General features: G+C 39.1%; 1 protein-coding gene across 4 annotated transcripts in view; it reads left to right on the top strand.

Annotated features, from left to right (window-relative positions):
- Window positions 1–17,400, top strand: part of Malrd1 (MAM and LDL receptor class A domain containing 1) — a 698,598-nt gene that overhangs the window by 653,345 nt on the left and 27,853 nt on the right. For all 4 annotated transcript variants that reach the window (XM_055593928.1, XM_055593929.1, XM_055593930.1 and 1 more), the window contains 2 exons: window positions 5,587–5,666; window positions 5,750–5,843. In XM_055593928.1, the coding sequence (XP_055449903.1) occupies window positions 5,587–5,666; window positions 5,750–5,843 (174 nt within the window). The remainder of the gene's footprint in view (window positions 1–5,586; window positions 5,667–5,749; window positions 5,844–17,400) is intronic.

The raw sequence follows: 17,400 nt of genomic DNA, 5'->3' as shown, positions 1-17,400 counted from the left end.
ATGATTTCCTTGGAGATGTAAAACTCAGTTTCTCCATACATTCATTTTATCAAAGATGAAACAGATAAATATTTCCTAATTTGTAATACGCTAAGTGTGGACTGTAAATGTGAAGCCATACTGCCTCCTCCGAGCAAAAGTGACATGTGTGCATTTAATAGCTACAAGCTGTTGCTTTAAAAGCACTAAATAAAAGGACATAAGCCTATCTCCTATAGTGCTAAGTCATGAATCTAGTCAGCAGTATATCGAAATTCACACTGCTCCTGTCCTTCTCCAGAGGACAGAGTTTAGAGCTCAACTCTCATAACTCCAGCTCTATAGAAGCCAATGCCCTCTTCTGGCCACTGGGAGCCTACAACATATGTATCATACACTCACATAAGTAAATTTTTTTTTTAAAAATCTCTTAAATCATCTTGGTCAAAAGTGATAAAGAAAGTCATAGATTCAAAGCCAAAAGCCTAAGTGTGGAGAATTGAACTGAGGAAATGAGGAAAGACTGTAGAGATAATCACCATTTCTCCATCTCTCAGTGATTTCCTGTTCTCTGTCTTCCTATTAGTCAACTACATCCGCAGAATGGCTTTTCCAGATAAACAGTACCAAGGGGACATTCTGAGCTTGCAAGAGAGTTCCAAGCATGCTTCCTCTTTCACATCAGAGTTGAGGAAAAATTTCCTTAAGGATAAATAGTCATCAAAGCATTCACCTCTGTTACCAAGCATTTGCATGGACCTATATCACTGTCCATTTATAAAGCCATCTCTGCTGACTGGGAATATGTATGCTGATGTCTCCATCCTTCCGAGTGGGATTTGGCAATGTTGGAGATTAGATGGTCCTACTCCGCCAAAAATAAAGGAAAGCTATCGAGTTCAATGGCAGAGAGATTGGTGAAATGACTTTATTGGAAGTACCCGCAATGCTGACTATAATTGGATCGTAGTTTGTACTTTAAATTTGTAAGAAGAAGATTGAAATGTAGGACTTACTATATATGCCAAGTAACAGTAAAAATGCAACCATAAAACTAAATAAATCAGATTTTTAATGTATTTTTTCTAGTGAGCTCTTTAAATAAAACTAAATGTTTGTAAGCTGACTGCAATTAAAATAACATAATTAACAATTCAAAGTTATTAGGCCTATTTTCTTTCTTCTTGGCATGGAAAAAAACGTATGGAGAAACTCATGCACAGAGGTAGGCAGGGAAAGAGACATATTATAATCCAGCATTCTGAATTAGGATGATATATATTAGGTTAGCACCAGTATTACATAATGTTCATGGCCTTTATAGATACTTTGGCATAATTTGGTAAAACCAAAAATACTTTGTTTTATACAAGAGGAAAAATCATGTTTGTTTTCAGCCTTGCCTAGACATAAAGTAGCTAAATAATTCCTATAACATTTTGGTCTTTGATTTTCAAGGTATATGATGAATCTTTGTCCTATTCTCTATTGGAACACATTTCTAGCCTCAGGCAATTATGCCACAGTTCCACATCTGCCAAGTTGCTGGGCCATACACCCAGATACTATCTCTGACTAGAGTATCCCTGTCTGGATCGTTTTTCTTTGTGGGTAGCCTTATAACTCCACAGTTCATTCACTTTTCCTGCCTCATTTCTCTCACAAGAGCCTTCGCCCTTCACTTCTGACAAGTAGAAAATCACCCAGACCCTACTAATTTACAGTCTTCATCTTGGGGTGTTAGACATCATTTCTTTTTTTATTTGTTATTCTAATCTTACTGACTCAGTAATAAGAAAGACTCCTTATAAAAATGATGATGAAAGTGATGCAGGGTTGACCTACTTTTTAAATTATTTTGTTTATGTTTCTTCTACCTCTTCCTCCATTTTCCTCCCCAATCCCTTCCAGCACCCCAATACTGAGTAGGAGAGAAAGGTTAGGCTGCTGACTAGGGTTGTCAGGTTTCTGTGGGAAGTCCAATCCTCTTTTCAGGATATCTTTAACTTCTCAGTTGACTGTATTAACAGCAACCAGGAGTAGCAGGGAGGAGCACCCAGCAGCCTTCTTTCTTCTCGGAGCCCCCTTTCTCTCATTGGGTCCTGGCATTTATTCCCTGTCAGAGTCCTCAGAATTAAACTCTCAGCAGCTGTCAAAGGGCCCCCTTCTGAACCTGCACTAGGCTAATTGTTTGATGCTGTGGACAATCTGAATCAGTCTCATCTCCTACCTCTGGGATCAAAACAAAACCATGTTTACATCCACAACATGCTAGTATTTTCTTCTAAAAACATTTTAATAGCTGTAATAGCAATTTACGGTAAGCTTGGAGGAAATGAGCCCACTTGTCTGCAGTTAGAACAGAGAAAATATTGTTACTGACTGTAGTTCTTCGGGATAGGCAGGAGAAAGTTATTTCTGCGCTGTTGCTGGAAGAACTGGAAGATACCATCCTGGCATGGTATTGATGCTGTCCTCAGGATCTGGTTCAAAGGCGGAGGACCACCCTGCCATGGAAAAGTTACAGAAGTCTAGGGATCAAATTGCTATAATTACTTCAAACTGGTTTTTCCTTAGAGGAGGTTTTGTTTGAGAAACAGATATGAAAACACATTAAATGTTCTGAAGTCTTTCTGCAACCCTGTAAACGTTTATCCTTCTTTCTCTCCCCCCCCCCATTCATTCCTCCAGGTTTTACATAAATATCACTATCTAAACATAGAGGTAGATGGACAGCAGACGTAGACGAATGATGAGCTGAAATGCAGATACTCAGACAGCTAATCGGAATAGTTCATGCTACCTCTCCAAAGGTTTTGACTTTTCCCATTATTTTTTCAAGTGGCATTCTCAGACATTTCCGTAGATTTTAGCTCTGTAGACATACTCTGCTTTAAAACAGGTATTTCTATTGCCCTGACACCAGAGTTATGGCACTCTTAGAATCTTAAGGAACCAAGTTAAGCCACACTGAACTCAGTCAGAACTGACACAGAATACGTAAACATCTGTAAGCAACACCAGCACACAGATGTGAAAGACTGCCAGGTGGTACCCATTGTTGAATGGGGACTGGCAAAAAGGCACAGAAGACTTGCAGTCTTCAGTATTGTGAGACTAGAAAGTAAATACTCCGAATTCAATGTATCTGTTGATCCATCTGAACTTCAGAAAGTTCAAAACTATACAATTGTGCTTGGTTTCTACTTTTTAAGGAATATTAGCTAAACAAAGGAGAACTACCTAATGACTTTCTAGAACCAGAAAATAGGACTTTTTATTCAGTCAGTTCAAGTTTTGAGAATGAGTTGCTTTCACAACTTTTCAAATTTCAAAGGGAGACTGATAGAAAGCATGTGCTCATAGATTGTCCTAGTTAGGGTTACTATTGCTGTGATGAGACGCCAAGGTGGGAAGTAAAGGTTTCTTTGATTTATTCTTCCACCTCACTGTTCATCAGAAGAAGTCAGGACAGGAACTCAAATAGGTCAGAAACCTGGAGAAACAGCCCTTGGAGAGATGCTGCTTACTAGCTTGTTCCATATGGCTTGTTCAGCCTCCTTTTTATAGAACCTAGGACCACCATGCCAGGTGTGGCCGCAGTCTCGATGGGCTGGGCCCCCTCGTATCAACCCCATCAGTATCCCACAGGCTTGCCAACAACTGGTCTTCCAGAGGCATTTACTCATCTGAGGCTTTCTCTTCTCCGGTGTCTCTAACTTGTGTCATGTTGACATAAAACTAGCCAGGACAGTAAACAATGCTTCTGATACACAGATTTAAACACACATATTCAAAAGTTAGTTTTAAACTAATTTGCTAGTATGTTTCCAAACCACTTCAATTGTGTCTCACTGTTTCTACTAAATGTAAATATGGATATTAACTTTTATATTAGTTTGGGGATTCATTATACCAGAAAAAAAAATTACTTAGAAAAAAAATGTTCCTCTGGGCATAGCGGCACTGGCCTTAATTCCACCCTTTGAGAGATAGAGGCAGGTGGACATCTGGGTGAGATCAAGGTCTAAATAATGATTTAGAAGTCAGTCAGTGCCGTGCACACAGAAAAAGAGAGATAGAGAAGAAGGGGAAGAGGGATATATATATATATATATATATATAGAGAGAGAGAGAGAGACAGAGAGAGACAGAGAGAGACAGAGAAGAGACACAGAGAGAGAGAGAGAGACAGAGACAGACAGAGAGAGAAAAACAGAAACAGAGAGAGAGGCAGGAAGAGAGAGAGAGTCACAAGCAAATAAACATGTCCCTCAAAAGAGCAATCTGGTTGCAGATTCTAATGTTCTGAGGATAATCTATTCCAATGTGATGAGTTTGCCATTTATATTCCTGAATAAAATAGGTTATGGAAGTCTGGTGTCATCTGAATAATTTTTGCTAAGGTACAAATGATATTAATCTAAATTCATTTTAAATCTAAGTGATTGAAGATTTCTCATCTCTTTGTGATTAGAAATGCATTTACTCTGCTGTATATGTATACTTCGAATCTTTGCTGTATTATCTGAAAGAACTTAATCTCTTCACTTCCAAAAACATGAGGGCTGAAGAGGAATCTTGGATGATCATGTGTTTACCTTTTTCTTTTAATAGCAAACACTTTTTAATAATATTTTGTTTTTTATTTTTTAAACTAACTACAGTTTATTCACTTTGTATCCCAGCTGTAGCCCCCTCCTTCATTCCCTCCCAATCCCACCTTCCTTCCCTCATCTCTTCCCATGCCCCTCTGCAATCCACTACTAGGGGAGGTCCTCCTCCCCTTCCATCTGACCCTAGTCTATCAGGCCTCATCAGGAGTGGCTGCATTGTCTTCCTCTGTGGCCTGGTAAGGCTGCTCCCCCCCTCAGGGGGAAGTGATCACAGAGTTCATGTCAGAAACAGTCCCTGTTTCCCCTTACTAAGGAACCCACATGGATACTGAGCTGCCATGGGCTACATCTGTTTTTACCTTTTCAGCATGGGGCCCAATATACAATCCCTAGAGCCTTGCTTTAAAAAAAAAAAAAAAATGGTTCTTGGCGGTATGCTTGGCATTCCAGTATTGAAGGGACAAGAGCAGGTAAATTCTGAATTTCCCCAATCCAGACGAGCTTATTTGTCAAAGTTTCAGGCCAGTGAGAGACTCTATCTCAAAAACAGGTACACGCCACCAGAGAAGTATCCAAACTTGTCTACTGTTTCCATCCTCATGCACATACATGTGTACATAAAGATAGTCATCCAGCATGAGAGGTTTTGAGTTTGAGAAAAGTGAGAAATAAGATAAAATGGCAATGGCTATTAGTGGGGAAAAAAAAGTTAATATTTGTAACAAACAAAAAATGTGTAAAAGCCAAGATCCACATTTCAAAATCCACAAGGAGAAAGATTACAACAAAATCATATTATACGAAACATGAAAATAATATCATATAACATTTTCCTGTTGACTTTACGCTTTGGCTTCTTAGCCAGTTTTCTCATATTCCTGTTATCTCCAGGTTTCTAGACCACCATCAATGTCACTATGATTCTGTTCACGTAAGCCCTCCCTCTTTGGTTTTTATCTGTTTTCTGCTCTCACATGCTGTTCTTTTCCAGGTGTGGACAAGGATGGACAGGAAATCGGTGTCACATCAGGTCCAATCTTTCCACTGCGGATGCCGTGGACGCCCAGAACTGTAGGTAACATGAGTGAACAAGAACTTGGGATCTTTAAAGTTTTTTAATCATGTTCATCCCTTTTGTGGGTTTGAAATTCTAGACATATGGAGTCTACTGGGCATCGGCTTCGGGCTCCTCGTGGCTCACGTTGCAGTGGCCGTCTGGTGCTGTCTTGCACACAGAAGACCAGTGAGGTAAGTCATGCCTTCTAGCTCTGAGTAAAACACGCACAGTGGGAAGATCTCTGCAACATTTCCTCTGTTTTACTTTCCTTTCATCCTTAAGTAAATGGAAAAAGTTCTTATGTTTCTATACTTTGGGGCTTCTTTTTCTGGACAGAAACAATCACTACTTTCTAATAAAAAATGTGCTTTTTACTTACAATAAAGAAAATGGAGCATCATTCAACACTAAAAGATCTGGTTATATTGTATCCTGTGGTGTCCAGAAATGGCCTCAGATTTGTAAGGTAGACCCTTTTCTAGCTTCCACATAGAGGATGGCCTCTCAGCACTGTGTTCCAGCCAATACTCCGATCCTCCACGCAGCACACACAACAGAAGCTAAGATCTGCTAGACACAAAGTGCTGGGTCCAAGGATAACTTAGAGCCTCTCACAGAGTACAGAGCTACTAAGAACACTGTGAGTTTCCAACACACCTACCTCTTCCCATTACGGCAATATGTCCCAGAGCTACTGATGACAAGCCACTTTCTCTGTATTATTCCCATGTCTTGCTTGATGAAATTCTCTCAGGTCTCCAACTCTAATCATATAAATTAGCAAATATCCATCTTCATATCATGCATTAAGGGGAATCAGTTACAAAACGATGGCATTCACTAATAAAAACACATTTTAACTCTATTTGCACCCACAGTTTATATTCATGAAATAATTTTTCAATTGTTTTCTATGTTCTTAAACTACTACCAGGCAGTATTTGTAGACAGATATGAATGAGAAGCAGTTTAGAATTAAAAGAGCTTATAATGTAAATGAAGAAATAGACTCATAAACCTCAAGTGAAACATTGATTGTGTATATGTGTACATATGTATGTATACATATATATGTATAGATATATCCATATATGCATGTTTACACATATGTATATGTGTACATATATACATATATATGTATATTTATATACATACATATATGCATAGATCTATACATATATATGTATACATACATATATAGGCATATATACTACACACAACCAATATGTACATATATAAAGATCTATGTATATGTATAGATCTATACATATATGTACATACATATATGTATGAATATATATATGTGTGTGAATGTATACATATATATGTATGCATACGTATATACATACATATATATGCACATATATGAGTTGAGAGCTTCCAGTGTGTCTGTGTGTAGGGTGTGGTGGAGATGAGGGTGTGTCAGGTCTGGCAAACTAGAAACCGGTAGCGCCGGCCGGCAGACTGGAATTTCAAGTCAGAGTTGAAGGAACACCCTTGAACCCTAAATCCCCAGCACGGCAGATAGGCTGGAAACTGAGACAGAGTTTCTAGGCTGTTGCAAGTAAATTTTGGGAGCCTATGCCACAGTGTAATAGTCACAGGTCTTTTCTAGTTCTTGGTTATTTGTGGCGTGTGTGTGCAGATGTGCATGCAGGTGTATAAATGTGTGTAGATGACAGAAGTTGCTCACCCCCTTTCTTTTGCTCTTCACCCCATCCTTTGTTAAATCGACCTCTGTTTTCTGATCCAACTTGTTTTAATTTTTCCTCTGTTTTTAAAAGGTATTTAATATTTAAATGGAATCATTAAATATTCATTTCTGCATGCAGATGAAGTCCAAATATTATCATCATGGAGGCCGAAACCAGATAAAAATCCACAAACAAACAAGCAGAAACCAAAATAACAGTTGCAGTCAGCAGTCAGTTAGCAGAGCGTCCCCACCTCCCACAGGGTGATCAGTTCCTTGGCTTCTGCTTCTGCCTACAACATGAACGCAAACCTAACAAAAGAGGATGCTGATGTTTCAGATCCAGACCCCAGGATCACCATCCTCCTACCCTAAGTGGAAGCATGGGTCAGTTGCTAAGGCTGCAGCGAGGAAAGGGGAGGGAGAAATGGTGGTTGCTGTGGGCTTCAAAGAGGATTTGATGAAGTGTTAAAAAGTGAAAGTGGACTCAAAGTTATGTGTGATGATAGGCCAAGCTGTGAGAAGTGGGCTGAGGAGGAAAGCAGTTAATAGCCTATGGTGAAGGTGAAAGATACAGCAAAGTTTGCTAAGTAGAACAGAAGAGCACATTCAAGGTATTCTCACTGTGGTTTTTTTTTTTTTGTTTTTGTTTTTCTTTTTTTGTGGCTTTCTTTGTGACACAGTGGACTTTGCACATTCTAGGTTATAGCCCTTCCCTAACTCCTGTGTGTGTGTGTGTGTGTGTGTGTGTGTGTGTGTGTGTGTGTGGTATTTTTTTAAAATCAGTTTCAAAGTTTCATAGTTGATGCTTGCCTTCACTCTTTCTTAACCCCTTTTCCCCCAATCCCTTCTTAAACCCTTCCTACCCCAAAGTTTTTCCTCCCACTTTCAGGTCATATGTGTCCTGTCTCTCCACTTGTCCCTGAAAGCCTCATTTTCCCCTTCTTATAGACATGGACCCCTTTCTGGTTTCTGGTTTCGTGGTGACTACACAAACTCACTCCTATATAAATAAAACACATGTGAAAATTAGAAGTTGGGGTCCTCATATGAGAAAGGACATATGACATTTGTCTTTTTGAGCCTTCACTTATTATAACAGCTTTCAATAAATTTCAAGTTTTCCACTTTTCCATATTTCAGCTAATTTGGATGGCAGACTAGGGCTGTCCTTCTTCCCTCAGAGCTCCATGCACATCCCGCCAGAGGGAGGACACTGGCTTGAACACGATGAGCAGGGCCACTCTTTGGTCAAGGATGTTGGAGTAGCTACACTGCCATGCTACCTTCAAACAGACCCTTTTGTGTTTTTTCCAATGCCGCATTCTCTTCCTCGTCTTGCTGTTTTCTATTTCTAATTCCCAAACTTTATGTCAAAAGTTGTTAGTCTGTATTGCCACCAAATCCAAATCCATTCAAGGCAGTAGTCTCAGTTTGTTATCCATATATGTACTCATCCACCCAATTCACAGCCCACAGTGACGCCAGTGGAAGTCTTACTCCCTGAATGGAGAAAATCCTCTAAGGAAGCAGCTCTAGCCCCGTGAGATGGCTCATGGGGAGATGCGCTTGCTGCCAATATTGATGACCTGAGTGTGATCCCAGGAATCTACATGAGGAAGGGAGAAAGCGGACCCTTCAAGTTTTCTCTGCCCACAGGCTCCCTCACCCCTGACACACATAAAATTATAAAGGAACCAGTCTAACCCAGACCTGACTGAACCTGAGGAACTACTGACATCTTCTACTGGAGGTTTCTCAGGAAAGAAAATGGCCTCCCCTGAGGGAGTAAAAGAAGGGTAACCTGAAAATGGAGCCTCCAACCCCCACGGAGGTTTGTCTAAAATATTTGAGATGAGCTAGGATGAGCAGGGGGTGTGTGATACATCTTTACAGTGTTTCCCCTCTTCTCTCCCTCCCTTTTTTCTCCCTTCATGTTTCTCTCCCTTCCTCTCACTCTCTGTGCTACTAACCTTTCTTCCCCACTCATTTCCTCTCTCCTCCACTCACTTTCCCCTCTATTTTCTCCCTTACTCACTCAGTAGGTATGCCTCTCCTTTTACTTAAGTCAGATGATCTTAAAACTTCTATAATTTTCACTGGTTTGACATATTTGATATTTCTTGAAATTATTATTTGTGTGTGTGCTGTGTGTGTATGTTCACATGAGTGTAGGGTAATTGTATGTGTCTATTCATATGTGTATGCAGGTGTGCCTTGGATATGTGGGCACACATGTAGAGAGGTCAGAGGTCTACTACAGGTGCCCTCATTGATAACTCTGCGCCTTATTTTAAAATTTATTGTTTGAAAATTTTATATATAAATTTAATGTTTTTTTTTTAATCAAACCCACCTCCCACTCCCTTCCTTTCGACTCCTATTGTACAGCAGCATCATGTTTCAATTGCAAATTCATATATTGTTCTTAACATCCACTGAATTCACTCAGTGCTGTCAGTGTTAGTGTGGTGTACAGTCATCCCCTGGGACATGGGCAGCCTACCAGGAACAGCATCCATGGAAGACAAACTCACTCCTACAGTGGTTCTCACGGCCAGCAGTTCTTCGGTGAGTGGAAGGACAGTGTCCTTAGCAATCCCTTTTCACCCATGCTGAGCTTTTTGCTCGCTTGATCTTACGCAGGTCCTGTCACTCACAGCTGCTACGGGCTTGTGTGTGCAAGGATATGCCCTGTCTGAAGAAGACATTCATAGCACTCACCTAGGACCTCTAGCTCTTTCAATCTTTCAGTAACCCTCTTCCAGGATGACATCTGAATCTTCTGGGGAAAAATGTGATATAGATGACCAACTGGGTAATCCACTGTCTCTTATTCTCTACATTTTTACCAGTTGCATGTCTCTCTGTATTAATCACCATCTAATACAAAAGAAATTTCTCTAATAAGTACTGAGAGTCTAATGACTCTTGGGTTAAAAGATGATTATTTAGTATTTAGGGAAGTTTAATACTATGTCTCATTAACAGAACAATAGTAGGAGATTTTCTTCTAGAGCCTATAACCTACACAGCCAAGGGTTTGGGCCCATTTAACAGTGTTCTGTCTTAATTACCATACATGGGTTTGACAGTGCCTGTCCCTGATACCATAGGCTATCAGAAAACAAAAGCACATTTCTAGGTTTGGGTTGCCTCCCTTAAGTTGCTGGTCAATAGAATCTCAATGAACCCCTATATAATACAAGCTATTGTAACTGGCCTTGATTACCCACCAGAACTTGTTAGTAAGGTTTTATTGTTGAAGATTCCATATATGTACTTTAGCCATAGGAAATAAATAAATCAAGCTGTAACTGCCCTGAGCTTCATCCTTACTGGCTGGCTACTTTTCATAGTGCCAGAAGGTGTGAAGCACAACACTAATAGGGAAGAAAAATATTCAATAGTTTTACCTAACCATGAACCATTCAAGTTGCAATAAAAGCCATCCCATTAACATATGATCATTAGATGAATACTCCCACGATCTGATTGTTTTCTGATTGGAGTTAAGACCTGTTCCCTGACATCTTATCCTTTTAGACATGGTATCTCACTTAATCCTGGATCTTATCAATTCAAATAGGGTGGCAAGCCAATGATCGAGAAGAATCCATCTGTCTTCCGTTCATTTTTCATGTGGGTATAAGGGATGTGAACAGTTTTTTTATGTTTGTATGTCAGGCACTTTACCAACTGAGACATGACCTCAGATCTTCATGGAATTATTTTTAAGGAACCTCTATAATATCTAATATTTTATATATTAAGCTTGCAAAAATAAAAAATATAGAAACTAAGTGAAAACATTAAGAGTGTGCTGAAGAGTGAAATATAGCTCACTCAGAAGCATGTTCACACACAAGCTTGAGCCCCTGAGCTTGATTCCCAGAACTCATATTAAAAACTCCAGTGTGATAAACAGTCAGTGCAATCCTAAGCTGAAGAATTGGAGCCAGGAAGACCCCTCAGCTCACTGTCCAGTCATCCTAGTCCACATGGTGGGTTTTAGGCCAGTGGCAGAGATAAGCTACTCATTCCTATTTGGTTTTGATATCATTCAAATATGTCCTTCCATCCTGTCAATATTAGTTAATTAAAATACTATTCTCAGCAGTGCTATTATAGAACTCATTATATGGCTTTGTAACAGCGATTTCCATATTATAGTCCAAGTCTTTATGTCACAGCATGTAAAATTTCCTGCATAATTGATACCTAATATGTAATAATAGATGATTAGTTATGCTGTCTTGAGTGGAACCATCACAAAAAAAAAAAATACTTAGAGCCAATCAAACAAAAATATTACTATGGAATTTCACAACAATTTACTTTTGCCCTAAAGTTATATGAAATATTTAGCCAGGAGATGATTAAGTAAAATAACAATGGCTTACTTGAAAATAATGCCAAAATCCAAAATACACAAAAATTCATTTAAGCAAGAAAGTATCACCCTCTACAAGAAAGCCTTGACTTAAGATTTTTATTAAATGTTGTAAAAAGAATCTGTGGCTCAAGAGACCCTTCAGTAACCTGAAAGAAAAATTTAATTAATTTTTTTAAAAATAGAATGTGGAGACTCGGTGCTCAGACAATGCTAAGGACAGGAAAATGACAAAGTTGCTGTTAGAGATTTCATTTCCTAGAGGTTTTTATAGTTTCCATGACCTTTGTATTATCTACTTGTCCCTTTGACTGCAGGGAAAAAGAAAGCAGACCCAGCTATCTTAATCAAAATGAAGAGTTAATACAAGACACAGGGTGTTTGTGAGAGCTCAAGGATAAAAACAAATGAGGTGGAGCTTCAGCAAGACGGGGCAAGTGGAACTCCTCAGTGCCTTTCATTTCTGCCTCTTTGTTCTCGCCAGCTTTGTGATTCTCTCTAGATACATTTCTTCTATCTCTGTCCAATGACAAACTGTTCTTTAGAGGATGAATGCTATCTATTTGTTTTCTCCCCATAGATGTAAAAAGATGAGTCTTTTTTCCTCATAAAAAGTACATTCCAAATGAAATGTTATTCCAAATTAAAAACTTCCGATTAGCCATCTTGAGTCAGGCTCCCAAGTCTGGTCAAATCCCACATGGGTGAGACTTGGGGCATACCAGTAACACACATATTCCACAGACAGCAATGATGGTCCCATGGTGGTGAGAATAGGAAAGACAGTAGTCACACCATGCCAACAATAATTTTTCATACAGGCTGGTGAGATGTCTCAGCAGGTAAAATTTCTTGCCTCAGAAACCTGATGGCTTGAATTTGATCCCCAAGTACATGGTGGGAAGAGAGAACTGACTCCTGGAATAATGTTAAAGTGGATCACAGTAAAAGAAAATAGGTGCCAGTATCAAATCTGTACCAATAGATCAAGATCAAAAGGCACAAGTACATAATAGACCATTGATTCTTTCTTTAGCTATAGCCAGGTTATACCCCATCTTTTTCTATTTTAGACTGTATTATCTTTGCCTGGGGAAAATTAGGTAAAAACCAGTAATAGTTTATTATCCCATCTCATGGCCCATATGTCAGAAATATTATGTTATTTTAATAAACAAAAAAAATTAAAATAAGAAAACATTTTATTTACTTATGGAAAGAAATAAATAAGTCCATGAAAATTGCTACAAATGTTTAGGTATGAAATATTTCTAAAATTTTTATAGTATTATAATTAACTAAAACTGGAGGTTTCGTATCCAAGATGAAAGTGCAGTAGATTTCTATGAGACCTAGTCTGTCTTCCTGGCAGTTGTCTACCAACTTCCTGTGTCCTCGTATGACTAACTTTAGACAGTCAAGTGCCTCTTCCTCTTTTAAAAGAACTCTAATCCCTTAATTTAAGGAGGTTCAATTCTTAAAACCTTACATAAACCCAATTACTTTCTAATCCCATCACTATAAGGACAACTTCAGCTTCAGCGTGTAAATTACAGAAAGTAAAATATTCAGCATATAACAGCATGAACAACTGCAGAAAGACCATCGAATAGGAGTAACGTTGCTCTTAGGAACATGGTCTTGGACAAGTCTCGTAACCCAAATACACGTTTATAGGGCTGGAGAGATAGCACAACCATGAAGTACGCTTGTTTGGCTCTGTTGAGTGTAATGATAAGATGCAAACCAAACCCTGTAAGAGTGAATGAAGAGAAAGAACGGTGACTATAATTAAGCCTGTTTACATTTTATATAAGAAAAAAAAAAACAGGTATTTTCATGATCCCTAATCCTGGACCAACTGTATTTGCAGATTGGCCCATCAATGGTAATTATAGTTCTTTGAGAATCTTGAATGAGTGGCACAGGCTACAAAATAATTATCGATTCCTATTATATTAAACTTTCTTTGTCATACCCATTCCCAGCACAAATGCTATGTCTCCTAATGTGAGTCTTTGACTGCAGAAATGTAGCTGCTGTTCAAGTTTGAGATCCCCTGATAGACCTAACCTAAATCCAGAAATGAATACTTATTCTAGGCAAAACCCCAAACTTCACTTATTCGCTGCTAGAGTCGCTTCTGAGTCTGTGCCAGTCCCACTAATGAGTATTTATCCTCAGCTGCCAGAATGCACTAGCACAGTGGACAAGGTTGGTCATAAGGCTTAGGGAACATTTGTACTCTCCAACGCACATCCACTTCACCCATAAGAACAGAGACCATTCTCACATCCTGAGGTTGGGGGACAAATGCCAAATCTCAGTGCCCCACGCATGTCCCAGTCACTCTTGGACAAGCCTGCTTAAAATTAATTTTCCAATGGAGAACAGAGTCTTGAAAAAACAGGATTGGGCTGTAAATGTTTTCCTAGCCTCCCTTTTCTCTTTCCTTCTCCCTATTTAAAGAAATAGTTAAGTGCTCTGTCCCTTGATACTTTTCTCTTAATTTTATCTCCAGCTTTCTTTTTTCTTACATGATGCTAGAAAAAAATCTAAGCCAGATGCCTCAAAAGAAAGAAATTATATTCTACCCTATTTACAGTAGAGACCAAGAGATACTCGAGGCATTTTGATGTATTACTTGAAGATGGTGCAATCTGTGGAGCTGGCAACTAAAGGCGTGACAAGGGCTATAAAGAGGAGGCAGCATTTGAATTGAAATCTGAAGGAAGAAGAAATCACATTGAGTTCAAAATAAAGAAAGGAAAATATGGAAAGTTGTGGGCTCAAAATTGGCACAATGGATTGTAGCATATGGGAAGGTAACTGAAGAAATCGCTCTTTAAAAATGTATGTGGAAGGTTAAAGGGCTTGAACACCTACTGAAAAGAGTTCAGTTTACTTTGTCCATAAAAGGAAAAAAAAAAAATGCTGTCTTCTGTTATTCCTAAAAGGTCCACTTTCTACCTCCAAATGGAGTGGATTTTTTTTTTGTTGTTTTCTTTTGTCACTTTGATTTAGAGGCCAAACTTGATAGAGTTCACTAAAGAGCCTCTGTCACCTGCAGTTATACTGAATGTAGTTAATTGATGGTATTTGAGGGGAGGTAAGAAAGGAGGCCTAGGTATTTGTAGTCTGATAGGTCTATAGGTAGACCCCACCACACCAAGCATTTAACACCACTGCTGTGTCTGACTTCCAATAACCCTTTATTATTTCTCCTTTTTGCTTAAGTGACAATAGGCCTAATATTCCTACCTCAGCATCCTGAACCATCCATTCCTCGCAGTTTCTCTGTATTCTGGTGAGACCATTGTGTAAGCGACATTGTACCAAACAAATTTCTTTTGCCAATTTGAGTACTCCAGCCATTTCCCACTAGGATTTTACCTAATCCGATTCAGGAAAGTGTTAAGTAAATGAATGCAAAGATCATGTCTATGTTAACGAAAGAACAGTGTGAGACTAGATTGGAAGAGATTAACAAGAAGACTGGCAGTCTAAGAATGGAAACCTGTTTCAGAGTTCAGGTGGGACAGAGGGAGGGTGTATTCAGTACAGGAGGTGGGGTGGAATTAGGGCAGATTGCAGAGTAACAGCTGACCATGCTAATGAGACCATCCCTAAACCAGGAAGAAATCAAGCAACTGGACTATCCTACCATGTAAAAAATATGCTCAAATGTAGGCTACAGACGCATAATTTTTATAATTTTTTTCTATTAGAGTTAATAATATTTTTTACTTAGTCATCTTGAGCAAAAATATTCATAAGCTCATAGATTTAGTATTCACTTTACATTTTCTATTATACTTCAGAATGAAATGGAATCACATAGTTACAATGTTTGTGTCACTAAATTAATCTTTCATATCACTGGTGTTAAAACAGTGACAAAATGGGAAATTATAAATTCAATCATTTTAAATTTCTCTTCCCACTTTAAAATTGCCTGGTTTAAATTAGATATGAAGCTTAGCTCTTTGGGGGCCTAGGTATTCCCTGGTTGTCATTTAACTGCATTAAGCCTTTCAACTCTAAAGGTGACTTTTATTTGGCAGAGTATTGTCCTACTTTTAACTTTGCTTTGTGAGTCCCTGAAATAACTATGCTCTGTTTAAAAAAAAAATCAAAAAGTAATCTAATGTATAGATTAAGATTAACTAATGTACCTGGCGCAGTTTCCTGCATGGCATAAATTTTGCCTTGTAACTAGCTGATAGTCGCAAATATCTAGACCTCAATTACTTTTTTAATTTTATTTCCCAGCTGTATCCCACTCCCTCATTCCCTCCCAAACCCACTCTCCCTCCCTCGTCTCCTCCCTAACCCTTTCTAAGTCCACTAACAGGGAAGGACCTCCTCCCCTTTCTTCTGACCCTAGCTTATCAGGTATCTGCAGGACTGGCTGCAATGTCCTCCTCTGTGGCCTAGCAGGGCTGCTCCTCCCATGGAGGAGGGGAGGTCAAAGAGCCCGCCATTGAGTTCATGTCAGAAATAGTCCCTGTTCCCCTTACTAGGGTACCCACTTGGATCCTAAGCTACCATGGGCTACATTCGAGCAGGGGTTCTAGGTTATCTCCATACAGGGTCCTTGGTTGGAGATACAGTCTCACAAAAGACCCCTGTGCCCAGATATATTTGGTTCTTGTGGCGCTCCTGTCCTCTCCAAGTCATACTAACTCCCCTTCTTTCATATGATTCCTTGCACTCTGCTAAAGGTTTGGTTATGAGTTTCAGTATCTGCTTTGATACACTGCTAGGTAGAGCTTTCAGAGGCCCTCAGTGATAGGTTCCTGTTCTGATACTTGTTTTCTCCTACATTCAGTGTTCATCCCATTTGTCTTTCTGAGTGAGGGTTGATCATCCTACGCAGGGTCCTCTTTCTTTTTTATCTTCTTCAGGTGTGCAGATTTCAGTATGTTTATCCTATCTTATATAGACCTCAATTATTTTCATTCTGTTTTCTTGACAAAGCTCTGGCAGCAGGGGAGGTGCTGGAAGCAGGGAAATAATGACTAATTGTTTTGGATCTTGCTTAAACCAAAATAAATATTTCTAAATTGGTTAGGACACATTTTTTTCAAAAAGATGTATAAATGTTATTTTTATTTTCTCCTTTCTAGCTCTTTTTGAACTCTCACTGGCTGGTTCCTCTCCAAGCTGTCTGATTCAGACTGGTTTCTCTCAGCTTCTGACTGAATTGCTTTGCTTGGCCTTAAACTAACTCTAGCAATAAGTACTAATCTTCTGGCTCCTTCTCTTCTCCCTCTCTGGCTCATTCTCCCTGCCACCTGTGCTGTAAAACTGTTCAGGTAAAACTGTCACACACTACACTACTAATCTGACTACGTCTTTCTCTTCCTGCACTGCTCTTTCATACCCTCTCTTTCCTGTGCTTTTCTCATGAGAGTTGGGTGTATCCTATCTCTGTCTTCCTGTAAAATGTTTCTGATTTGTCATTTGTCTGCCCTCCAATTAGATGTCAATTTCAAACATGGCTGTTTTCTTCTATAAACTAATCTGACATCCTTGTTTGGGATTAAAGCTGTGTACTAAGGGTGTGTCTGTATTCCAGCCAGATCATGCTGTAATCCAGAGCATGTCAACAGTCCAGCCGGATGACATAGACCTAGAAGGTTTTAAATGTGATCCCTTG

This window comes from Psammomys obesus, unplaced genomic scaffold (genome assembly GCF_907164565.1).
Source record: "Psammomys obesus unplaced genomic scaffold, mPsaObe1.curated_primary_1811, whole genome shotgun sequence".
Taxonomy (NCBI): Eukaryota; Metazoa; Chordata; class Mammalia; order Rodentia; family Muridae; genus Psammomys; species Psammomys obesus.
Note: the sequence above shows the minus strand (reverse complement) of the source record. Positions and strands in the feature narration are given on the sequence as shown.